This window comes from Eumetopias jubatus, unplaced genomic scaffold (genome assembly GCF_037043125.1).
Source record: "Eumetopias jubatus isolate StellerSeaLion01/CBP00866 unplaced genomic scaffold, mEumJub1_p1.0 scaffold_16, whole genome shotgun sequence".
NCBI lineage: Eukaryota > Metazoa > Chordata > Mammalia > Carnivora > Otariidae > Eumetopias > Eumetopias jubatus.
Window position 1 is genome coordinate 25724567 of NW_028274822.1, and position 25501 is coordinate 25750067.

Genomic DNA, 25501 nt, shown 5'->3' on the forward strand with positions numbered 1-25501 from the left:
GTTATTTCCTGATCTGTTCCTGGTTGGCAAGATCTGGGACTTAGTCATCCTCACAGGATGAAGGACTCCATGACGGCAGGGGTAATCCGAGGTGCTGAAGGGAGCAGCAAGCTCCCAAAAGCGACTGTGACTTACGGGAAGAGGGTTAAGGAGGCAGAGGGCATCCCCAGGGTCCTCGCCCGTGAGCCTCGAAGTGAGGAGGAGGAGGGATAAAGTGATTCTAGATCGACAGTCATCACTGGTTGCCCATAACCAGTGACGAATTTCAAAGCATGGGGTAGTCGTCAGAACGCGTCAAGGAGTGCGCTGACCAAGGGTTGACGACAGTCCTAAAATTGTATTTTTGTCTTTCGAGTGAGAAGAAGGATGGAAGCATAAGGTTGCTGATGGGGACGATGTAGAATTAAGGGGCCAGCTGAAACAAAGATTTGCCTTCTATCAGAGGCTGGCCCAGGAAAGGCAGACCCTGCGGAGCATCCCTACAATGCCCAGGACCCAGGACAGGATGGTGGGAAATGACGGGTGCCCTGAATGCTCATCTTGCCCAAGGGATGGAGCAATATTGCTCAGGAAAAGAGAACTCTGCACTAAGGTCATAAATGGCCCCGGAACACGTCTGAGGAGTCTTGGAGAAAAGACAAAGTGCTAGAGACTGTGTGCATACAGTTCCAATTTTGCAAAAAACCAGAAAAATACAGATAGCCTTTCTCTCAGAGATTCCCAAACACATGATTTGGAAGAAACAATGTCACCACTAATAGCTAGCACAGATTCACAAAAAACTAGACCGAATTTTCTGCCTCTTTTGAAAGGGTCACTTGCCTGATGCATTTGGGGAACCCTGCAGACATCAAGATTCAAGGAATGTTTCCAGGGGCTTGTGGCATCACTCTGTCCCGGGACCAGACTTATTCATTAAAAATGTTTTAATTGACATGTAAATCATACAACAAAATCTACCCTTTTAAATCATATAAGTCAGGATTTTTAGTTTATTTACCAAGTTGCATCACCACTAATTCCAGATGTCCTGTTCATTTTTATCAGTGACCCAGATGATGTCACAGAGAGCTTGCAAAATCAAATCTGATAGCTGACACTCTGTCCCTAGGGAAAGAGCCTGGCACCCAGGGAGGGTTTGGGCACCTGCTGGCAGAGGAAGGGAAGGCGGGATGAAATTCTTAATTGGTTCCACAATTAGGGGACACCGAGCCACGGTCATGGTCATTGGTAGGACAGAAGCAGCAAGAGCTGCTGGAGGTTCGAATCACCCTGCAGTGTCCCGGATGTGGTCCAACTGCACCACCTGGGGACCCAGGGAGGGTGTGGCATGTGGAAGTGTGGGACAGCTCACTCTCCTGCTCCTCGCCCAGCAGGGCCATCTGACACTAGGTGGATGACCACGGCATTCTTTTCTTCTTCCTTCCAAGTGTGCTTTGCACATAGAGTAAACGAACCATTCTGAGACCGCACTTAATGAAACAGATTAATTTGGAGAATGGCTCTCTTATCTCCCCGGCTGCTAGGGCAGCGTGGGATGGAATGAGAGTGCCTGCATCAGCTGGTCCGCTGTGTCAGGACGCTGGGCTCTTGGAGTGCGTGGTGTCGACAGAGACTTGTAACACCCTGGGCCGGGCCCATCCGGAACCAGGAGCTCCGGCTTTTCCCTTCCACTTAGTTCAGCTGGGGGTGGTGGCTGCTGTGAGCTCCACCCTTCTGGTGCTGTTTCTAGGGAGCTTCGTGGGGGGATTCTGGGGGGGTGGTGGCAATCCCTGGCTCCCACACCTGTTCGGCTGTAGCAACTTTCACACTTCTCCCACCCCCCTTCCAAATCCTTCTGTGTCTCTCGGCTAGTTCAATGCCCACCTCTTCCAGGAAGCTTTCCGCGGCCACCCCCTGCTGGCTCCTTTCTCTGAATGCTCGGATGCTACACAGTCACACACCACATTCTGATGGCTTCAGGAGAGCAGGGACCAAGGCTGACACTTCTCTGCTCTGCTCCGGAGCTCAGCATGTAGTACGGAGCGCCATTCCATCAAACCCAGTAGGAGAGTTAAGTCCTGTTCCAACTGGGGTGTTCGCTGTGAGGCACCACCCGGATCCCCCTTTACGAATGGCGCACTCCCCCCGCCAGCTGCTGCACAAGCTGGGGTGTCTCTCAGCCCCTACAGAAACTGCCCTGGGTGATGACAGTTGCTGGCCTAAGGTTGTGGCAATTCTCTCCAAAGACCAGCAGACATGGGGATATAAAGACCTGCTGCTCCTTTACTCCATCTTGGGACAGCTCTGAAGTCACCTCCCTGTAGGGTCAGAACTCCCCAGCCAGACTGCACTGCAGCTCAGCTTCTCCCTCTGCCCCAGTCTGCTCCCTTCCCTTCCTGTCTACAGCTATTGATCCAAAGGAGGCACCTCAGTAAGTGCCCTGCCCACTAAACTCCATCCCAGAGTTTGCTTCCCAGGGAACAGAGACTCCGACGGGTTGTTCGTTGCCTCAGTTTGTTCACTCTGCAAAATGGAGCAGGGTGGGGGAGGAGTCGAGAGAATCCTGCACCCCCAGCAGGTGAGCACTCACTCAAGGTCAACACAGGCAGTGGGTCAGCAGCATGGCCAGGACTCAGCCCTCTGGGAGCGTGCTCCTCTGCCTGCACCTGCTGGGTGGGTAGCTTGGGGCGGGAGGGGAACCCTCTGCAGGCCCCGCTCCAGCCTGCAGGGCTCTGGGGACAGAGAGCACCCGAGGCATACTGTTCTCTGAGGAATGCTGAAATACTCATTTAGTACATTCATATCATGAAATGCATCATTTTGTCTGAAATCAAACATCTTTGAGTGGTTTCCCAAAAGAAACAAGTGGTTACTAGTTCTTTAAGTTTTGAGAACATTTTTCAGGAAAACAACCTATGAACTGGTCAGGAGCTTCACCTTTTCCTGCAAAACGAGGAGAACACATTCACAGCTCAACTTTAATCACACAGCCCCTGGGACCAGCCCCTGGAGTGTGGGAGCAGAGTCGGCAGACGGCTACACTGGAGGGAGCCCTGCCTGCCTGAGCAGTTGATCCTGGAGGGAATGCAAAGCAAAGCTCCCTGGGCTCACAAGTGAGATCCCGTGTGGCAGCCCACCCTCGCTGCAGGCATCTCCCCACCCCTCCCCTTACAGTGTTCCCCATGTACCTCAGACTCCAGAGTGGGCCAGCGCTAAGCCCGTTTCCCGGGGCCTTACAAGGATTAGATCGTTCAAGCCTCCCACTTAGTAGACCCACTTTACAGAAGAGGAAATAGGGGCATGAAGCAATCTGCCCAGGTCACAGAGCTAGGGAATGGGGGAGGCAGAATTCACATTCAGGGTCTAATTCCAGGGCATGTATCTCCGACTTCAACAACTGGGACGAAAAGCAGTGAGGGCACGCCCAGCCTGGCGTCCCGCCGGAGCTGGGCTATGATGCAGACTTCCTGCTCCAGGCTACAAGGCACCACACAATCCAGCTTCAGTGACCAAGACGTTTCTTCCTTGAGCCCATCTTTGGTCTAGCTGAACACCGTCCTCTCCCACTCCCAGCTAGCTTCCTCTGGTTCGGGTCCCTATGAATGCGAGGCAGCTCTCCCTTAGCCTCCGTGTAAATCTTTCATGAGCTTATTGGTGTGAATGTTCTTTCCCTGCAGCTTCCTCTTCTCCTGGCCCCGTCCCGTTAGCCTCTCCTCCTGGGACATACTTTCCATCCCTTTAATCATCTTTATTGCCTTGCTCTGGACCCTGTCCCGGGTCCACATCCTTTGCGAGGTGCGCTGACCTAACCGGGCATCTGTTAACACGAGCGTGGCTCAGCGGAAGGTCAGCTTCCCAGTGTGCGCATGTCATGCTCCTCTTCCTATATCCCTGGGTCATGCTGCTTTCCGGAGGCCTGCTGCTGTCCAGGGGGTGCTTGCTGGGCCAGGCGGCCTGGCCCACAAGCCAAGGTGTGGCTGACCTGGATGCGAGGCGGCAGCCTGCCACTGCTCCTGGGTCATGGGGTGACTCTGCACTCAAAGCTCGGGGACTCCCCACACCTCCAGACACAGACTCGGGAGCAGGGGGCAGGGGAGGGACACCCAGCCTCTGCTCTCCCTGACTCTTCCCCAGTCCCCCGAGAGCCCCATTCGCCTCTTAGAGGGGTGCTGCCTACTTCTTCCGTCTGCCAGGTGCCCAGAAATGAGGAGTTAGCCTCTGTGAAGCAGCATAGCACTGAGGTGGGGCACAGAGCCATCACCGTACCCTTGTCAAGCCTGGCCCGGGGCTTGGTCCAACTCTCCTGGTTCAGTTTCCCCTTTTCCTGCTGCTATATAACGTGCCGAGTGGTTCTGGTTTCTAAGCCAGGACGGCCTTCCTCCTAGTTAGTGGTATGGTTACTGTCCCCTGGGAAGGCCGCAGACCTGCTAAATCCACCAGCTGAGGACGAGGAGTTCTGGGTGCCCCGTCCTCCAGCCAACCCGAGCTGTGGCCACCACCCAGCACTCCTTGTTCAGGGCCCACATGTGGAGGGAAGGCCCAGGGACCCCGGTCAGCCACAGCCCTAGTTTCAAGGGGCAGCAGGAGAACATGTACCTCTGCTTTCTGAGCAAGGGATGCCGCCTGGACTGTTCCTTGGCTCTCTGAGAATATTCTCTGTTCGTTAAAGGTAAAACCACAGGCCATCACTTTGCTCTAAGAAGAAATTCCCTATAGAGGTACATGCCTCATTTTAATTCTCAGGCAGAAGCCTTTTTTCTCTTTCCTTCTTTCCTGCCTCCTTCCCTTCCTTCTTCTTCTTCTTTTTTTTTATATTTCCAACCAGAAATAACTGATGCATATCCAAACAAAAAATACACTCTAACCCTGTTTTATTACGAATGTCCACAGACTACAAACATCGCTCTGTGCCTGAAATTTTCCACATGAAATATACTAGGAGGACCTTTCCATGCAAGAAAGGCTCTAAGGGAATGAAGGCAGGTCTTCCCAGGACACCCAGCCTCAGCTGCTTGTGTATCCAGAGCTGTCTCGGGGCGCTTTTTCCGGCCCCTTGCTATTACCCAGCCCGCCGAACTGTGGGGCGACCCTGGGTTCTGCCCTAGTTTAAGTGAGCTCCTCCAGGCACTGGAGAGCAGGTGCACGTGCGGCTGCTGATCTGTGTTTCGCCTGTCACTGCAGAGCCGAGCACAGCCAGGGACGACTCTGCAGTGACTAGGGAAGAGCAGGAGACACAGATACCCTTGGAATCGCGAGCTCTGGAGCCTCCTGGAGGCCATGTTTCAAAACACATGTCAGCTGGGACCTAATCCCTTGAGGACTGCGGTCCTAGCGGCAAGTGGAAAGAGCCCTTCTCCTTCTGAGCTGTGGAACCTCTGCACCCTGTCCCTGGACTCCTGAAGGGATCCATTCCCTAGGCCAGTCCCGAGAAGTGGGGCTACTGCTTCCCAACTGGTACCCGACCCCACTGCTTCATCTCATAGGTAACAGTGGATCCCTGGGGAAAGCAAAACCCTGGCCAGAACTGACGGAGTTACAGATTGCTGGCCAAGAACAGAAAACCCGAAGCTCTCGACGGAGTCTCTCCTACCTCCGGTCATTTCTCCGCCGCCGGAACAGCTTCTTGGTGTGGGCGATCTCCACTTCGTGGGGCATTGGGTGGTAGCCCTGTGTGGTGTGGGAGGAAGGGGGATCGTGAGTAACTTGGGAAAGAGAGCAAAGACCTTCTTGCACGTAACTATTGATGATAACTTCTATGACCAAAAGAAACTGGGAGTTTGGAAAGACTAGACTCTGACCTCCAAATCCAGACTGAAAAATGGAAAATGGGAGGGTGAGTCAATTTCCCACCAGGCAATGATGCTGGAATTACAGAACCAAAGAAGAGTGAGGAGACAAAGGGGACCTTAGAATGTGTCATATCCAGTCACTCAAATTCCAGATGACGACACTCAGGGCTAGAGGGGTGAATGAACCCATTCAAGGTCTTGCAGAGATTTAGCAACGGAGCTGGGACCAGATCCCGGATTCATGGCTGTACGACCAAGGACAAGTTACTCTTTGAACACTCATGACTTTTCTAAGCTTCCTGACACAGTGGGAATGTCGGTATCTTCTCTGGGCTGTTGAGGGGACCAAGGAGATGCAGCCCCTTGCAAACTCTGAGCCTCCTCCTGCAGACGCAGTGCTAGGACCCCGGTTGCCTCACCCTGGTCCAGGACGGCCTGTGCAATTCTGCCCCAAGACCCTCATTCCTCACACTCCTGGGGAGTGTTTAGGGGAAACATGACATAGTTCAATGCTTTTTTTAAACTTTAAACTGGGGAAAATTCCAAGAATGGTCTTTTGTATATTGTCATCGGGACAACAACTATACACCTAATGTCAAGGTTGGAGATGGACCCTCTGCTTATAACACGAGGCTGATCCTGCCAATGCCAAGCCCCAGGCAGAATTATATGCCGAAGCTGGGCTGATGGGCAGCTCTGTTCTTACCATCGCCCTCCTCCCAGCAGAAAGGTGTGTTCTGGTGGGACATGGGGGTGAGCACTGTCATCACATTACGGGCAGTCTGTGAGGGTGGGTGGGCAGGGGGGTAGTGGAGGGGACCCTAGCCTGGAAGGCTGGAAGGAGGGGGTGGTTTGACTTGGGGCTAGGATACCTGTGTACAGGTCCTGATGCAGTCTACAGCCAGCGTGTGACACCCCCCCACCCCGCCCCTGGCCCATGCTACGCACGAGGCCCTGCACACACAGGGGTGAGAGGGAGTAACAGGACCCAGTGTGCTGGAGAATGGTCAGTGAGCGCCCAGTTAGCCCCCCTCCCCCTCCTTTATAGACAGGGAGACTGAGGCCCTGATCCTCTATGGTAGCAGCCCTCTGGTTTCAGGGTCCATCGTGGAGGGCCGCACTGGGCTGCCTTCTCAGGGCTTAGCCCCTGACTGTGGTGGGGTGGATGTCGACAGCTCTGGCCAGTCTCAAGGAGCTTCCCAGGGTGGGGTAGTTGGAGGACAACAGGCAATAGGCTCAAGAGGACGCAGGGACTCTGACATTATGGATGCATGGCCTAGCCTCCTACTGAGTTCAGGGAGGGAATGACACATTTCAACATTTATTGTCATAACACTCCCTCTCTCCTACCCTGTCTCTTGCCTCTAACAATCTGGCCAAAAATGCATGAATGAATTCCGGGCTCCAGGCAGCCACAATGGGCCGCGCAGCCTTAGGATGTGCTTTGTTTAATGGTTTTCTCAAAGGATATTATTTGCTTTTCTTTAATACAAAACACAAACAAGGAAAAACACCACGTCTTCCCCTCTCATTTCCCCTCTCCCATCCTGACCCAGCTCCAGGCTGGCCCCTTCCCTCCCTCCTGGCCTCGGGTCACCGCAGGAACACACTGGGTGTGCCCCACGCAGACAATGGAAGGAAGCTGAGGCTCCCTCTCAAGCTGGCGGCCTGGATCAGGATCTCACCGTGAGGCCGGGCAGATGGAGCTCTCCGCCACACCGGGCCTTCCATGAGCCCGGGACGGGCAGCCGCCCTTGTCTGGGCTTGAGTCCGGGGCTCTGCCCTGCATCCTGCCCGACTCCTCCACGACCCATAGCAGGAGGAGCTGCCCTCGGGGGACTCAACCTCAGCCGGAGTCCTAGCTTTCCACCAAACTTACTGTGGCCTGGAGGGCCTGCCAGGCCGCTTGGGGCTTCTAATGAAGCCATTGCTATGGCCTCTGTGTCCATCCATCTATCTCCCCCCAAAGTAATATATATGTGTGCCCGCAGAGAAGATGTCATAGTAATCAAAGCATGGGCTCTGCAGCTGTATTGTGAGCAGTCAGCTCCCGGCTCTTCCTTTTGACGATCGTGGGACTTTGATAGCTAACGTCACCTTGACAGCACTCGGTTTCCACATCTCTCATAACAGCATCAGCCTCCTCGGGTCCTGGTGAGGCTTAGCTGAGTTGATAAGCATGTAAAGAATGTAGCCTAGTGCCTGGTATGTAGTAAATCTCTGTAAGTCTCTCCAGCGGTACCTCCATCACCCTCACCTTCATCATCTTCCCCATGGTCCTGACACTCTGCTCAGGGCCAGGTGGGCCCGAACCAGCAAGGCTGCGCTGGTCCCTCTCCTCGTGGAGTCCCCGGGCCTGGCACAGAGACTGGCTGAGGTGGTTTGCAGGGGGTTGCAGGGGGAAAGCTCAGGTTAGGGAAGGCAGAGGGATTAGCAGAGGGCTTGGTGACCCAGGTATGGAGCTGGAGAAGGAGGGAGAAATTCTGCCTGTGCCTTCTTCAGTGTGAGGCTGACGGACCTCAGCGGGAGGCCAGAAATCAGCTACAAAAGTGTCAAAGGACAAAGTCTTGCACTTCTGAGGCCCTCCCTCCCCAGGAGCAATCCAGGCCAGGGTGATGGAGGACAGGTCCCACCCCCAAGACCACCTGGAGCCCCAGCCTATAGGCATCTGGGTGAATAAATGAATGAGTGAATTACACAGGACTTTCAGGTGCTCCTGCTTGAGACAGGGCACACTATTTACGCAAGCTTCGCTGGAGGGCCCTCTGCAATCAGTCACTTTGTTTCTCAAGTGGGTGGTCGCCACCAAGTGACACATACAACTCAAGATGCTCCCCACAGTCCTTCTAAGACAAGGGTAACTGGGTGTCAACAGGGGCAAAGATGAGGCCAACAGATGAAGAAAGAAAAAATCTGTGCTTAGTCACACATCTGCCATCAGGCTAGCTGCTGACCTGGGTTGGCAGAAGTTCTTTACTCACAGGCCAGAGGTAAGACATGAATGTCATGGCAGCATTATCCATAATAGCTACAACTGGAAACACCCCGAACGTCTACTAACTGATGATTGGATAAGCAAAATGTGGTATGTCCATACAATGGGATATTATATGGCCACTGAAGGAAGTTCTTTTTTTTTTTTTTAAGATTTATTTATTTGAGAGAGAGAGAGAGAGAGAATGAGAGAGAGTGGTGGGGAGGGGCAGAGAGAGAATCTTCAAGCAGACTCCCTGCTGAGCACGGAGCCCGATGTGGGGCTCAATCTCACGACCCTGAGATCACAACCTGAGCTGAAACCAAGAGTTGGCCGCTTAACCAACTGAGCCCCCCAGGCGTCCCTAAAAGGAAGGAAGTTCTGATACATGTGACGACGTGGATGAACCTTAAAATCATCATGCTCAGGGAAAGAAGCTAGTCACCGGAGACCACATATTGTACAATTTCATCTTTACGAAATATCCAGAATAGGCAAATCTGCAGACAGAAAGTAGATGAGTGGCGGCCAGGGGCTGGGGAGAAAGAAGAAGGGGAGTGACTGCTAATGAGTACTGTGTTTCTTTTTGGGTGACAGAAATATTCTGGAATTAGACAGTGGTGATGGTTGCTTGACCTTGTGAATATACTAAAAAAAACAACTAACCGTATGCTTTAAAAGGCTGAGTTTCATGGTATGTAAATCATGTCTCCATTTAAAAAGGTGGGAAGAAAATCCGGGGGCAGTACATTCCGGGTAGATGGGACAGGAAGTGTTAAAAGAAAGAAGAAAGAAGACCCAGCCACAATGGAAAGTGTTCCTCTCTCACTCAATTACTCTCCAGAAAGCAGCTGCCCTAAAACATTTTACATAAGATAGGGCTGCAAAGAGCAGCCTGTCCTAGGTAAGAGGCACCCACTGACAAGTGTGACTAATGAGGAATCTGGAAAGGAGCATGAATTGGTATCTCTAGGCCTGGCCAGGGGAGATGGTACTTTGGCTTTAGACCAGAGATCCCTTCCTGCTTTTTAGAATCTATCCCTCAAGTGGAGAATGGGAAATTTATCAGGCTTGTCAGAATTATCCTGCAAGAGTGGCCTTTGCTATAATTCTTTACTCAACAAATTCTTCCACTCCATGCTTTGCAAGAGGCCCATATGGATGTCAGTCCAGGTAGTGTCAGTCCAGGTATGAGAGCACCCCCACCTCCATAAATGAGAGTACTGGCCTTCTGGTTTACCAGCCGCTTGGTGGGTCTTAGCAGTCTTCCGTCGCGTGAGCCTCTGCAGCAGTACGCTGGACCACCCCAGGCCCTGCCTGCTCTTCTTCCACTTCTCTGCCTGAGAACCCTTCTTCCCGTCACTCTGAGACCTGGCTGCAGTCCCCCCGCCCTCCCGTCTAACCTCTGACCACTTGTGTTCACTAAATGGGCCTGGGAGACAAGTAGATTATATAAACCAAGCCTCTCCAGGGACAGAGGGAAGATAATACTCCTTCCACATGCCGCACTGGCAGAATACATGCGCAACACACACACACACACACACACACACACACACACACACACCCTGACTTGGAGGTCAGCAATGGTGTAAGACGCGGCTCTGCAGGGCAGTGCCTGATTGCTCCGGTTGCACAAACACGTTATGTAAAGTCCGCCCATTCCAGGGCAGGCTGAGGCTGATACAACCCAGGGCAGTATTTCTGAGGGATTAAAGGCAAGCCCAACAGAGCTGCGGGCCCCAGGCTGGGAGTGTAAGGGCCTTGTCCTGAGATGCCAGTATAAACAGACAAATCTTGCATCTGGGGTGAGGATGCCGTAAGTGAGGGCCAACAAGCTCACTGAGCAAAGGAGCCTGCACGGTGACGGCTCTGCGACCCGCGGACTCTGATCACAGTGACACACTTCCACTGGACTCCCTGTCCCGCACCCCTCTTCCATCCACCTAGCCTATAAAAATGGCTGTTTTAGGCACTGTGTATACAGTAGGAAAGAACAAATACGCAAAATGCTTGTTTGTACAGAGCACGCGTTCTAGGGAAAGCAGAAAGACAACAGTCAGATGAGTAGATGCTGTGATAATTGATGAAAACGCTATGGAGCAGAACAGGCCCAGCAAGAGGATGTGTGCAGGGGTGGGGGTGGTCAGGGAAGACTTCTGTTACTCGACCTCCATCCGTCTACCCACCCACTCGTATGTCCATCCGTGGTCCTTTCTCACTCAGTCAGCGCTGAAGGCCTACCAGGTGCCAGGTGCCTCAGATGGAGAATACCAGAATGAACAGACCCAGTTCCAGCCCTGGAGGTCAGGGAGACACAAAACGAGTAAGCTGATGGACACCACACGTCACAGGAGACACTGAACAGACGCCTCTGGCAGCCCGGAAGAAGGAATGAGGACCTTGCTTGGGAGAAGGGTCAGGGAAGCCTTTGCCACGGAGCGGAACCTGGGCTGAGTCCTAAGGAGTTTGACAGGGGCTCACGAGAAGACCAGAAGGTGTGTTGCCACCTCCACCTGCTGGCCAATGATGCTAGGGTCACGGCAGCGTGTGGAGATGTGCTTGGTGCTGTGGGCAGGCAGGGAAGCACCAGGGTATTCTGAGGGCCCGTGCTGGTGCTCCTGACCAGTGTCCAGCTTGGTGCCATCTCTATTGTCCTCTTCACCCCCTGGAACAGGTAGAATTCTGTGCCTCAAAAAGATTAGCTGGAGTCCTAACCCTTGCAGAGCTGTGAACATGACCTTATTTGGAAATAGGGTCTTTGCAGATATGATCAAGTGAAGATGGGTTCATCCTGGATGAGAGTGGGCCCTAAATCCAATGACTGGTGTCCTTACAAGAAGAAGGAAATTTGGCTACAAAGAAACAGGAAACACAGAGGGAGAAGGCCACGGGAAGATGCAGGCAGTGTTGGACCGATAGAGCTTGAGCCAAAGACCACCAAAGACTTCTGGAAGCCACCAGAAGCTAGTGGCAAAGAGGATTCTTCCCCAGAGCCTTCAGAAGGAGCACGAGCCCTACGGACCGCTCCATCCCAGACTTCTAGCTCCAGAACTGTGGGGCAATAAATGTCTGTTCTTTAGGTCACCCAGTTTGTGGTACTTTGTTATGGTGGCTCTAGAACATGAATACACTCCTGGCCCTCCCAGCCAGATCCCACAGCACGGTCCCAGCTGCAGGCCCACAGCACGAAGCTGGCCTGATGGCCTCCCCCCATGTGCTCCCTCCTCCTCAGCAGCTTGCTCCTTTCAGTGTGGTCCTCTAGGACCCTATCTGACATGGGTGGTCTTAAGTCCATCTGATTCTCCCTGGTGGGTGAGTGCTACCAACCCCACACCTGTTCCACTCCAGAGCCTTTGGGGCCATAACCCATAGGGTCATGCTGCTCCAGCGGTGGAGTACCAGGCTCTGTGCTAGGGTCTACTGGCCTCCCATCAAACCAACAGCCTGAGATCCTGCCCAGGCCCCTACCTTCCCAGTGCTTTTGGTCTATCTGAGAAAAGAGATCCAAACCCCTAGAGCAGGCAGGGTTCATCTGCCTCTTGGCCCACCCCCAGCATCTGGCACACCTGCAGGGACCAGGGAGACAGGAGAGGCAGGGAAGCTGGAAAGATGTGCATACTTCATGGAACCCCATGCCCACTTTCCCCTCAGAGAGATTTTCCTAATATTCCTGTGACCCTTGACCTCTGGCCACTAACCCCAGACCTGAGCCTGATAGAAATCCTCCAAGCCGAACTGCCTCCCATGTCCGTTTATCTTTCGCTCACATATCAGCTCTTTGCGGAGGGAGAGAGCATTATGCAAATATAAGGAAGTCTTCCTCCTAGTATGTGAAGGATCCCCCAGAGAGCAGAAGATCTGGACAAACAGCACTAACTGCATGGTCTTTAATGGGAGGCAGTGGAGCCATGAAATGCCGGAGTTGGAAAGAAGGCTGGGGATCCCGGTCCTGGTGAGGTCGCAGTGTGAAGTTTCACGTGGGGAGGCATCTTCACTAGTTTCCTGACGAGATAAGATAGGCCCTGTGCTCCAGCCCTGCTCTCTCCGATGACACACCTGTCTGCCCCCATCACACCTGGATGTTGACTCTCCACCCGGGCCTCTTGGAAACCACGATCCCTCTCCTCTTCTTCACGAGCTTGCACGTTCATTGGCCCTACCAGGCTCCTGTCGCTCGCAAGAAGTACATGGGAACTAATGGTTCCTTCTCTCCAGAAGATTCCAGAGGATTCAGGCAGAGGGCCCTATCAATAGCCTGGCAGAAGAAAGACTGGATGTTGGTTCTGCTGTGCCCACTGGGCAAGCCCAGGGAGCTGGAGCCCTGCAGAGGCAGGACAGACCCTCTGGCCAAGCCAGCTCGGGACTCCCCCATCTCCAGCCCAACTTGGGGAGATATCCCGAGGGTGAACAGTACAAATCAGCCATAGCACTTGGCAACTTAATGGGCCATAAAAATACCAAGTTCAGTTCCCTGACAATGAGCTTGTCTCAATAGTGGAGCCTTCCTCCTGCGGGGGGTCATGTTTTTTCAAAGCTTCTAAGAAGTTATCCTACCAAGGTCTCGCTGTGGGCACGTGGGCAGGATATGTGGGTCACGTCCAATGAAATAAACAGGTAATGTTTCTAAAATTCCTGGAATCTCCAGGCTGCACAGCTCTTCAGAGAGGCGGACCTGGTTTAGAAAGAAAGGTGAGGGGCAGACAGGCTCCCCTGTGTTTAAGTTTGTGGTTTTCTTTTCTTTTTTTAATCAGCAGAAACTTAAAACAAACAAACAAACAAAAAACAGACCTTAGCTGGAGCCCCCATGTAAAAAACACAGACAAAAGTAGACCGGGATGAGATCCAGAGGCTGAGCCACCGGCACTCATCCCTACCTACAGTTCCACTCACACCCTGGAACGTGACCCTAGACTCCACCCACTCCGAAAAGGTCTGCTCTCAGCCTATGGATGCTGGCTCCATGAGAACTGGAGATTCTTCTAGAGGAGAGGATGAACTTAGGCTCTCTGTGACCCCCCTGAATTGCACGTGAACATTGTGCTTGTGTCAGTCTTCGGGGTGAGCCCATGACCTTCATCATAATCTGGGGGTCTGGGCTGCATGGCAGTGCAGTTACAGAGACTAACTTGCTGCCATGGGCAAGCCTTCCTTGGACGTACCAAACCGATAAAACCCATCCCTCCCTTTTCCTTCAAGTTGGATTTCTCGCGGTAAAAGCCAAAAGAGTCCTGACTAATAAATCACACACACCGGTCACACAACCTGGGTCCTGGCTCTGTTGCCACACTTGGGGCCCTCTCTCTCCTCCTTCTGGTGGAGAATGAAGATGAAAATATTTGCCTCTTTTGTCAAGACTTCCTTTGATTTTGTGAGCCGATAAATTTCCCCTTCTTATCTTTCAAATATTTTGAGGTGGGTTTCTAACACTTATAACCAAACAAGTCCTAAGCAATCCGGCATGAGATAACTTTAGACGGTCTTGTGCTGGATCTCATTTCATCCGTGAAGTCATGGAAAGCAAATGTGACCATCCCCTCCCCTTCCCACTGGAAACCATGTCAGGAAGAATCCACTGGGCAACTGCAAATACAAATGGCATTTGCTTGACAATTTCTGAGTGAAGAGAAAAAAATGGGTGAGAACATGAACAGAAACTAAGAGACAACAGAACAATGTTAGAACATTGTTTCAGCATTCTATGGTGTAAAATGTAAAGGAACCCGTTGCTGTGGAGCTGGGTTTTCAATGACCATTGTCAGCTTTCCATTGTGCAAGTCAGTCCAGGGGCAGTCCTGGATGCACAGTGGTATTCCCGGGGCTCACAGACACAGTGGCAGCCATGAGGATGCAACTGGGGCAGACACGTGCTCTCCACTCCCCTGATGAGGGACATTCACTGAGGGTCCCGGGAGCCCTGATGAACTGAAAAAACTACCACCTTCAAGCCATTGCAGACCAAAGGCTGGAAGAGGCGCAAGAAATGGAATGGAACAAGGACCACCTGGAGGAAGGGGTGCCCAAGGCTACCCTCTGAGTGACCGGAAGCCGACTAAGAAAGATGGCGGCCTTGGCACAGGTTACTAGGAAGCAGGCTTTAATGGCTTTGCTCTTGTTCTCCTTAATGTACTCTGGCGCGGCTCATTATACAAACTGGCAATAGTCAGGGGTCAGTAAGTGTGAGGGCACCCGAGGGCCATGTGGAGGGACCTCGTGCCCAAACCACCTCTAGCAGTGATGCTGAGATCCCCCTCACCCTCTTCTTTCCTTTGGCACAGTCTGTGAGATTCCTCCATCTGTGCCCCAAGCCCCTGTGCTAGGAAAGCCCTCCACCCCTGAGACCTCCTCAGTATTTCCACCCATGTCCCTCATGATCCTATTGGGAAGCAGCAGCTCAAACCCCCAGGGATGCCATTCTAGAATGTGGCCACCTGGGTCCCCCCACCAACTGCTTCCTGAGCTCCCTTGCTGTGTCCAGAACATTCTCAGGGGACAGAAGTGCAGCCTCAGCCTCCTCCCTGTAGACGGTCAACGCCCACCCCGATGCAAGAGATGTGGTGAGTGAAGCACTGAGGCAGACCAGCCTGGCCAGGCCGGTGGGCAGCAGACAGCTCGCAGGCCATAGAAGGGATCAGGCCACACCAGATGAGTAGTGCAGGGAGAGAGTGCGGAGGGACGGGCTTCTGCGCTCAGGCTGACTGAGCACCTGCAGGGGTAGCCTCAGCATTGGTGCTGGATGCAAGAGGCCAAAATATGGTCCCTCCTTCAGGAACCACCTGGAATTTCATTCATTCCTGCAACACTCCTGGGATGATGGAGGTGCTACAAACCCAACAGTGGACTGAACCACAGATCAGGGTTTCCATCCCACAAGGGGAAGGGGATATAGCCAATAGAATGCAGCTAAAAAGAAGAAGATAACTTAAACAGAGACCAGGGAACTGGAACAAAAAGAAACAACGAAAGTGAAGAGGGCAATGCTTTCGACCGGAGGATCAGAAAAGGTCTCTCTAAGAAAGTGACAGTGGAGCCCAACCGGAATGACCAGGTGGATAGATTGAGAGAAAGTCAAATGTTCTCTATAGGAGAAAAAAAAATGAAAGAGTTGACTCTCCTGTTTAGTCTTCAACATACAAAGCTTAAGAGTTTCTTTAATTTAAATAAAGTAGTAGGCTTAGGCTAGTAGCTCCCGGCCTTTTGAATTTCACAGACCAGTAAAATTTAAATTTAAAAATGGGGAGTTGTTACCTTTCATTCTGCCTGAGGATGTCCCATCTACTATAACCTTCGTTTCACAAAGGATGGGACTTTAAATAAAATGTGGTCCTTTCCAGGGATCGGCCTCAGCTCTGTGCAAAGCACTACGCTAGCCTATAGAACCTTTACACAGGGTCTCAGGCAAGTGCTTGCCTACCTTACTCAAGTTCACCTACATGTACTTAGAGATAAAATGAAAATACTCTATGGGGTTTATGCCCTCTTTATAGCAGACCACGCAGGATACATTTATATGTACATAATATTGCCCAGGGTACGTACTCCAAACCAAGTATTCTCAACTTCATGGGCCATTTAAGGGGTTTTCAAGAATAATTCTGCACAAATGTGATCCTTTGATCACCTGACCTCCATCCCCAAGGAAACTGTGAACTTAGCATTTTTCTCGTTTTGCCAAAGACTGGTGGAAGACCTCTGGCTTACCTGCGTCGGCCACTGTGCTATCCTCCTTGGGTCACTGACACAATGCAGTTAGTTGGGTGAAAACCCACTGACCTATAAGCACACAGCCCTCAGCGGCCAGCAGCTCCTCACCCTGAAGCAGCCTCCCAGGACATATCAAAGTGCCTCCTGTGCCAACCCTCAGGCCCTCCCCGAGCTCAGGACACAGCCAGGCTGTCGCCACCGTGACGGGAGATCTCAGAGGGGCAATCCCCATCTGTCAGATCGCCCAGCTGCCGAAACAGAAGGGAAGGCTGGTGCACTTGCTGTCGCCTTTATCCATGAGGTTTTCAGGAGTGAATTTCCCCTTCCTTCCCCCCTTTTTTGAGAAGGCAACATTTCCAACAGTGCTGCCCTTCAGGAGTGGAGAGCTGCCCTGCAGAGCCCCCCAGCTCCAGGCTCGGAGCACCCCCAGCATAACCACGAAGGTCAGTGTGCACAAGCTGGGCCCCCGGGACCAGCTTTGGGGCCATGGGGATGGGTGGCTGACTCGAGGGCCAGGATTTAAGGGCATGGCCAGGATTCCTGGCAGAACCACAGCCTTTCCAACCAAACCAGTTCCGTGGAGGAAGCAATTCTTTCTGCTCTCACTGCCCATGCTCCTGTGTCAGATCAGGAACCTACCTGGAGGAAAAGCTTTAATCACTGTCCCCCTCACCTCCCCATCTGTACCCCCTACTGCTGGTCCTGAGAATTGGCTTTAAGCTCCTATTTATGGAAATGCATCAGAAGGCACACTGGGCCAGGGGCCAGGAGACCTGGGTTCCTGCCCTGGGGTTGGAAGGGGACTGTTCTCCAGATCTTTAAGGAGTGTCCACTCCTCCCCACCGCATGTGCCTGCCACCCCACCCTTGCACCACACATTGTGGAACCAGGCTTTTCCCTCTTCCTGCCACATCTTCCCCACTTCTGTTCACCCCTGGAAATACTGTCCAGACTTTGCCATTGGCATAAACGCCCATGCCCATAAAAACAAAACAAAACAAAAAACCCAATCCTAGTTCACATGGGAATTGACCCATTTGGTCACACAGCACATTGGACCAGCTTCTTAGCACTCCATCCTGGTATCTAAATGGACTAGATAGTTGCTTATAAGCTTGTCTCCCCAACCACGCTATAAACTTTCAGGAGCTCAGGGGCCGTGCTTCCTTCACTCCTGTGTGCCCCACCGTGCCTTAGATACTGCAGTCCTCCGTAATTCCTTGTCGGGTGAAAAGTTAAGATGACTGACGACCCCAGATGACCAGAGTTGGGCCACCCCCATTCTATCCACTGTGGACAGGTGGCATTCACAGGTGGCCCAGGGCCGACAGACTGCGGCCCTCAACCGCGGAATGTCTCCTGCATTGTAAGAAGTTAGGATGCTCCACAGCTCCCTCGGTCCTCAATCTGTAATTGCAATTCTCCTCTAGTTAAATGCAGAAGATATGCAGACCCAGATCCCCCAGTCTTCGGTTAGACTGTAAGCTCTCTGAGAACCAAGGCGGCCGTTCGCTGGCCTGCATGGTGACAATGACACTGTGGATTTTGGTGCCGACCACTCGACTCCACAGGCCCCCTAGTTTGTAACAAGTGTCCCACTTCTGCCAAGCCCACCCTATGTGCAAGGCAGAGGGCAGTTGGGCCAGGTAGTAGGTCTGTGCCCTTCCCTTCTCTGGGCCATGTCTCTTCTGCTCTAAAATGGAGAACTTAAGCATTCCTTCTGTTGTGAGGATTCAATGAGCTGCTGGAAGTCAAATGAGAGGACACATGGGAACACAGTGTGGCCAGTCTTTGGATACATGTTTACTCAACTCAAATGGGGAGGTGCTCATGCCCAGACCAGCCCTCAAAGAGAAGGGTCCAAGAGTACCCTCGGTCTACAGAGCTGAGGCCAGACAGGCTGAGAGGGGGGGTCAGTACCCACCAGGGGAGGAATACAAAAGTCCCAGAAGGAACAGGAGCCAGGGAGATAATACCAAGAGTTCACCTTTCTGGGCAGAGGGATGGATGGGCTGCAGGATCCAAGGAGGTAGGCATGGTCTCCTCAGGGACTCTAAACAAGGCTCCTCCCGCACAAGGCAGTTTGAAGGTGGGCTGGCCCAAGCTGTGACCGGGAGTCAGGCACCCATAGGAAGGTGCCACTCAATGGCCCCTCCTGGGTTATGGTCATTGATTCCAGAATAGCATTCAGCCCCTGCTCTCTGCCCTGGATCTGTGCTCTTTGCCTGGTGTGAAGCACTTGGTTGGGGGTGGGGGGGGGGGGAGTTGAATTCCAGGTCACAGCCAGGACCACAGCATAGGCAAAGGCTAGGAGACTCCTCAGAGTCCTGCTTTCCCTATCGAAGTCTTACCTCCAAAACAGCATCTCACATGTTGCACATGCTCAGTGAGACTCTTCCACTTGACCAAGGACACTGACAGCTGGGGAAGAGGTGGAGGGGAGACACACATGGGAGGCAGCTCGTACTCGCAGAAACACCCGCCTGTACACTCCTTGTCTGTCTGCAGTAGCTTCTCTTTGGCTACTTCCTAGGCCACCTCCTAGGGCACCTTGGGCGGCCAGAAGATGGCAAGGTGAAGCTAGGGCATCCCATGCGGATGAGCTAGCCCAACAATGGGGGGAAGCTAGCCTGCAAAGGCTTTCCTTCCCCTCCAGTCCTGCCCCATAAATACACTCCCTTCCACTGAGTGAGCAATTCCGTTTCCCTGGAAGGTATTCAAAAGGTCTTCTTACCATAGAAGGAACTAAATTATGTCTGAAGGGATTATGAGCTATGATAAGGGTAACAGCAGTGTCCATCACTTACTGAGTACTCGGAGCGAAGAGTTTTATATGTATCAACTAATTTAAACCTCACATCGACCCTGAGAGGGAAGTACTCTTATTATTCATTCTCGACGGGAGAGGAAAGGGAGGATGGATTCAATTAAATAGCAGACCTAAAACAACGCACAATAGAGCAGGGACATTAACTCAGGCTCAGGACGGAACTGTTACGCGGTGTCCAGCGGCAGATCGGGGACCTGGCACCACCAATCCAGCACGCACCAATCCAGAATTCGGTGGGGTTGCGTCTTTCGGGCAATGAGCCCCTGGTTTCCACCCCAATGCACTTTGCACGGTGACTGTCACATAGCAGGTACTTCATGTTTGTTGATAGAATGAGAAAATGAATGAATGAATGATGAGCACGGTTTGCAGCAAGCCATGTACAGGGTTAGCCCACTCACGGTTTCCCCTGGATTCATGCTGTGGACAGTTGGCAGTGTCAAAAGCATACATCCCCAGGTTTGGTATATTTGATCTATGCTGGGGGTACCTTGCTTTCTCCCTTTCCCGCCTTCCAAGTTAAATCACTAATAGCTAAGCCTCCAAGCTAAATATTCCTATGATGAGCACCATGGGAAAATAACGGACCCTGACCCGGGTGTTGTCCAAATTGAAAACTATAAGGAACATGGTCTTATGTTGGTGAAGGATTCCAAAGAGGAAGAAAGATAGGACATCAGTAGATAGAGATGAATTCCTTCAAAGCTGCGTCCATGCAAAAACTTCCTGCATGCAATTGTGCTTTAACGGGAGTAGGAAATTAGAAGTCCGGTTGCAAATATCTTTGGTAAAAGAAATAAATGCCTCCAACTTATTAATTTTTTAAGGGAATACTTTAAGGACACGGGCTGTACCTCTCTCTGGCTACAGGAAATGTACCATTTCAGAAATTCAATTACTTGTTCCATTCCCAGAAAGCAGGGCTGACCTTTAGTCGTGTGGATTTGGCTATTAAGGAGTCCCTGCCACATAAAAGAGTCTTTATGGGTTGTCTTCAATCGGGCAGCCATTGGTCTCGGCTGGCTCACCAGGCACCAGCAGCGATGATGACCTAGTTGGTATCTATTTCCCTCCATTTCTCTGTAGCAGACAGCGATCTGACCTACTTTCAGGGGCACAGTGGTGGCTCAAGAAGGAATGGAAGGGAACACGAGAGCCTGGACACAGGACTTTGAAGCGCAGGCTTCAGGCACTTCCTGGCTGCCCTCCCGTGCTGGTCAAGCACAGTGCTCATCCCTGCCACCTCTCTCCATCTGCGGAGCCCTTTGCTTCCTGCAGCCCCTCTCCTGACTCCAACGTCCCTGGGCAGCCTTTCCAACCTCCTACCATCTATCAGGTTTTGATGTGGGGGCTCCCAGTCTTCCCACCCCGCAGCCCATAAGGAGGATGGTGACATCTGCACGGCACATGGGGGTAACCCAGTGAGGCTGCTTGGGGGTCAGAGGGTGGCCGCTTGCAGCCATGGCCACCCACAGCCCACTACCCGGAGGCTGAGCGAGAGCCATACCTTATCCCAACCAGGACTCATTCTCAGGCCTCTATCAGGACACTCTGTTCTGTTTTAAAAGTAACTAAAAAATTACAGAGAAGTAGTTTTAAAAATTCGGAGCATGTGTATTGATACATAAATTGTAGCTAGGGATTATATGCAGGGCAACGCTCCAGAAAAGGGGTTGGCAAACTTTTTCTCTAAAGAGCCAGATAGGGACGCCTGGGTGGCTCAGTCAAACGTCTGCCTTCGGCTCAGGTCATGATCCCAGGGTCCTGGGATGGAGCCCTGCATTGGGCTCCCTGCTCAGCGGGGAGCCTGCTTCTCCCTCTGCTACTACCCCCCTGCTTGTGCATGCACTCTGTTTCTCTCTGACAAATAAATAAAATCTTAAAAAAAAAAAAATAAAGAGCCAGATAGTAAATATTTTAGGATCTGCAAGCCATGTGGTCTCAACTGTCATTTTGTACAGCAGAAGTAGCCATAGAAGCATAGCTGTGTTCCAATAAAACTTTACTTACAAAAACAGGTGGTGGGCCAGGTTTGGCCCATAAGCTGTCATTTGCTGACCCCTGCTCTAATGAATTCTTGGGAGGCCAAGTGTATTCGGCTGTAGTTTTGTCCTCCCTCTCTAGGCCTTTCCCCCAACTCAGTGGTGACTTCTTGAGCTTGGTAGGTACCCAGCTTCCTCACATTCTCCCTTTACTGCTATTTGAACCTGTCTTCAGGGAAGGCCCTGATCATCTCAATCCCTTGAGAGGAGAATAAATGGATTCTATTTACATTTCAATCAATAAAAAACCTAAGGTCAGTGGCTCTCAGCCCCCGGCAACTCACTGACAGCCCCAGGGGAGCTTTAAAACATCCAGAGGGCCAGGTGCCACTTGGGAGGCTCTGAGGCAAGTGGTCTGGGGTATAGCCCAGGCAGTGGAGATTTTAAAAGCTCTTTAGGTGATTCTAAAGGGTGGTCAAGTTGAGAACCACAGCCTTAGATCAAAAGGAAAACAAAAACAGTGGTAGTGTTTGGGGAATAAATGAACCAGGGAGAGAGTGTTGGTCCCCCCCTGCCCCCGCAGGGGTGGAGATGAGGAGGAAGCGTGTCCAGAGCCCTTGAAACCCTGCCACACAGGCAGTTCCCCTCAGCCAAGGCTGGCACTGCGTAGATTTTACCACTCTCTGGCAAAATCCTAAACCTTCTCCTTTGTCTCCCTCTTGACGTCTGGTATGGTTTCCCTCCTGGCAATATGTGCTCTATTAACACTGGTTTAGCGTCAAAAACATGGCTAATAGCCTAAAAGTCAATCATCAGTCAATCAAGCCTCATTAAAAAAAAAAAAAAAAGTGACCAAGTCCTGCCTTAAAAGGGATTGTTGTCTAAGGCAGGGAGATAAGGTAAGCACAGATGAACTATATAATGGGCTTAGCTATATTCACACTATATGATAAGGCAGTTGTTGTCACACCTGACTGCACCCTGCAATCACCTGGGAAGATTTAGAAAATCTCAATGCCTGGGTTGTACCCTATGCCAATAAAGTCAGAATGTCTAAGGGCGGAAGATTGGCATGGGTCTCTTAAAAGTTTCAGGTGAGGGGCGCCTGGGTGGCTCAGTCGGTTAAGCATCTGCCTTCAGCTCAGGTCACGATCCCAGGAGCCTGGGGTCAAGCCCCACATCAGGCTCCTTGCTCTGCAGGGAGCCAGCTTCTCCCTCTCCTCCCCGCTTGTACTCACTCTCTCTCCTTCTCTCTCTCTCAAATAGATAAATAAAATCTTAAAAAGAAAATAAAATTCCCAGGTGATTCCAATGTGCAACAAAATCTGGGAACCATGGTTAAAAGATCCTGCTACTCGAATGCGGTCCATGGACAAGCATCATCAGCATCACCTGGGAGCTGGTTAGGAATGCAGGAATTCAGGCCCTAGCTCTGCTCTACTGAGTCAGAGTCTGCATAGGAACTGGCTCTACATGCTACCTGCATGCTCATTCAAGTGTCAGAAGTGCTGCTCTAAGGTACCATGTTCTTACAAAGTGAAGACTCTAGAATGTCCCAGCACAGTAATCAGGGAACACTTCTTGGAGGAAGGGAGAGAGGAGAGATTCTGAGGGATGGGAGAATTTGAGGCAGAGAGGTGGTGAGGAGGACTCCAAATACAAAGGCAAGAGGAGACTGGTCTTCTGGAAGGGTGAGCCAGCAGAAGAGGTCAAAATGTGTTTTTTACAAAAGAAAATTAAATCACGTCTAGTTATACATTTAACAAGCTCGGGTTTTTTAAAAGGATAAAATGACAGGAAAGTCAGGTTGGTCTTGGTCAAGTGGGGCAGCAATTAAGAGGTGGTGGGTGATCAGAATGGATGGGGTCATGAAGGAAGATTCCAGGGACTATGGATGCCCTGCAGAGGGCTCCTGGTTTTGTCTCATGGGCCAGTGGGGCGCTGCATGTTGCCTCTTGAGTCAAGGAGGGAGGTGACAGGAGAAGGGACTGGGCAAAGGTGCTCTGACAGTTTCTTTGAAGAGGACAGATTAGTATGAGAAGCAGCAGGGAGACAGGACGACCAGACGGGAGGCTCTAACCAGGTCTGGAAGATAGAGCCTTTGAGAAGGTAGAAGAATAGGGCACCAAGGAAGACCTTTCAAAGGAGGGAATTCTCTTCTCTTCTCTTCTATTCTGATTCCATTTGGTGGGTGTGGGCAAGAAAGCATTCTGAGGTCTCAAATCTGCAATGCTGTGCTATAGAACTGACTGGAAGGAAATCTAGACGCTCGAGTATTGTTGTAATAAAGGCTTTTGGTCATGACCCCCAAAAGTTATCTATGGGAAAATACAAAGGTCTCTAGCAAACAAGACTCCCAAAGGGAAGTGGAGAGGAAAAGCTAAACTGTGTACAAGCCCTGGGATTGTCCTCAGCTCCAGTAGGCCATGAAGACCCAGAGCAGCCCCCTGAGCACAATCCCTTTGTTTCCAAGCCTCTGGAAGTCAAGTTGATTCCCAGTTGAGTTGGAAATGCCGGGAGATTTTTCCCATGTTGCGGGAGATTGGAACAATAACCGTGCAGTGGACGGTACCACAATTGTTTCCACTGAAGTTATTTCGGGGGAGTTTAGGAAGATTGTCTATTCCAAGACATTTCCTTCACCCGATTCCCTTTATGAAAACACTAAGGGAAGAGGCCAGTGTCGCCACCAACACCCCTGCCCTGCTCACCAGCACGTGCACAGTGTTCCGTGCGAATGACTCCCAATGGGCCCCAGTGAACTGCCATGCAACACCTGTGTCTTCAGGTCCTCGTAGAAGCTCTTAGATTTGACTAGAGCCTCACAGTTGTCCAAGGACTTTCTCAATGATCGTCTCTCTAGATTCTCCTCCTGAGACGGTGGCAGGCAGGGCATAGATTTTATCATCCCTACTCTAGAGATGAGTAAAGGGAGAAGAAAAAGAGCCACTGTGAGTGGGTTCACTACCTGCTCGGGGTCTTCTCACCATTGCCAATCCCATGCCAGCCAAAGACAGAGGCCTGGCCCTTCTGTATTCAGGGCCCCACAACGAGTCGGTGTGGCTGTTACATAGGGGGCATGATAGGGAAAATGCGGGATCCCAGGCTGGAAGGAGAGCCGGGGCTGGAGGGGGGAGGCCTTACAGGGCAGGAGCTACATCCTATGTGTGATGGGGAAGAAAGGAAAGGCTTAAGCACATTGGTCAAACAGCTAGATTTGTATACTGTGTGGATCGTGCTGGACGTGGTGTGGAGGACAGATTCAAGCGGATTCAAGTGCAGCACAGGGCAGAGCAGTTAAGAAGACGTCCCAATGGTCAAGAGATGCCAATGGCTAATGTAAGGATCAGGGAAATGGCAGAGGGATAGAAGGAGGGTCTATGAACATCTAAGAATAAAATCGGCTGGTTTTGGTGAAGGGTGCGGGTGGGGATGGGGGGGATAGAGCATCATCGGTGAGAAATGGCAAATAACACACGGTCCCAGTTCTGAAGGAATAGTACATCCTTGCAAGACAGATCAAAAATGAAGGAGTATTAAGCCAGGCAGAATGTAATTAGTATCAAGAAGGCAGAGGTTACTATGCTAATATTTTATAAGTTTGAATCAAGTCCTGGCCAACCCCTTGCTTTTCTCTGGGGCAAACACCTTCCAGGATGGCACAATATTAAGAAATCCCTAAGACCTGAGCACAGAGGGTCTTGGCCCTGGCTGCACATTAGATTTACCTGGGGAGCTTTAAAGGTGACGGGTACCCAGGACCCATCACCCAGAGATTCTGATCTGCCGGTGGTGGGGTCCAGGCACGGATATTTTTTAAAGAGCTCCCCAGCCAACTCTAACATGCAGCAAGGAACGAGAGGAGAGACGTCATGCCTCATTCCAAAGACCTTGAAATAAGGTCTACCCAGCTTTGCAGAGGGGTGCTTCGGTTTCCCCACCATGCTAATGGCAGGACCGAAAGAAGTTGTTCTTTTTAGTCACTAATATCTGTCTGTCTCTGAATCACCCCGAAGCCTCTGAGGCATCTCTCTTCTTGTGGGACAGAGAGGTTCCCCTGCCCAGGGTCTCCAGTGACCTGGCAAGGTTCCTCCCCAGTCCTCATCTGCGAGTGTAGTCTGTCCGCCCGTCTGTCTTCCACCAATCAGGTTTTCCTGTGCATGGACATCCTGTGCCGGTTGCCCAACCTGAGCGACCAGCCTGGCCCACGTGGCCAGCCGCTGGTGCTGCTGCCCTTTGG

At 51.7% G+C, this 25501-nt stretch overlaps 1 protein-coding gene across 2 annotated transcripts in view; it reads right to left on the reverse strand.

The window, feature by feature from the left end:
• The window catches only part of CTIF (cap binding complex dependent translation initiation factor), a 210614-nt gene that overhangs the window by 123209 nt on the left and 61904 nt on the right, over positions 1–25501 (reverse strand). For both annotated transcript variants that reach the window (XM_028098331.2, XM_028098329.2), the window contains exon 6: positions 5573–5649. In XM_028098331.2, coding sequence (XP_027954132.1) covers positions 5573–5649 — 77 coding nt within the window. The remainder of the gene's footprint in view (positions 1–5572; positions 5650–25501) is intronic.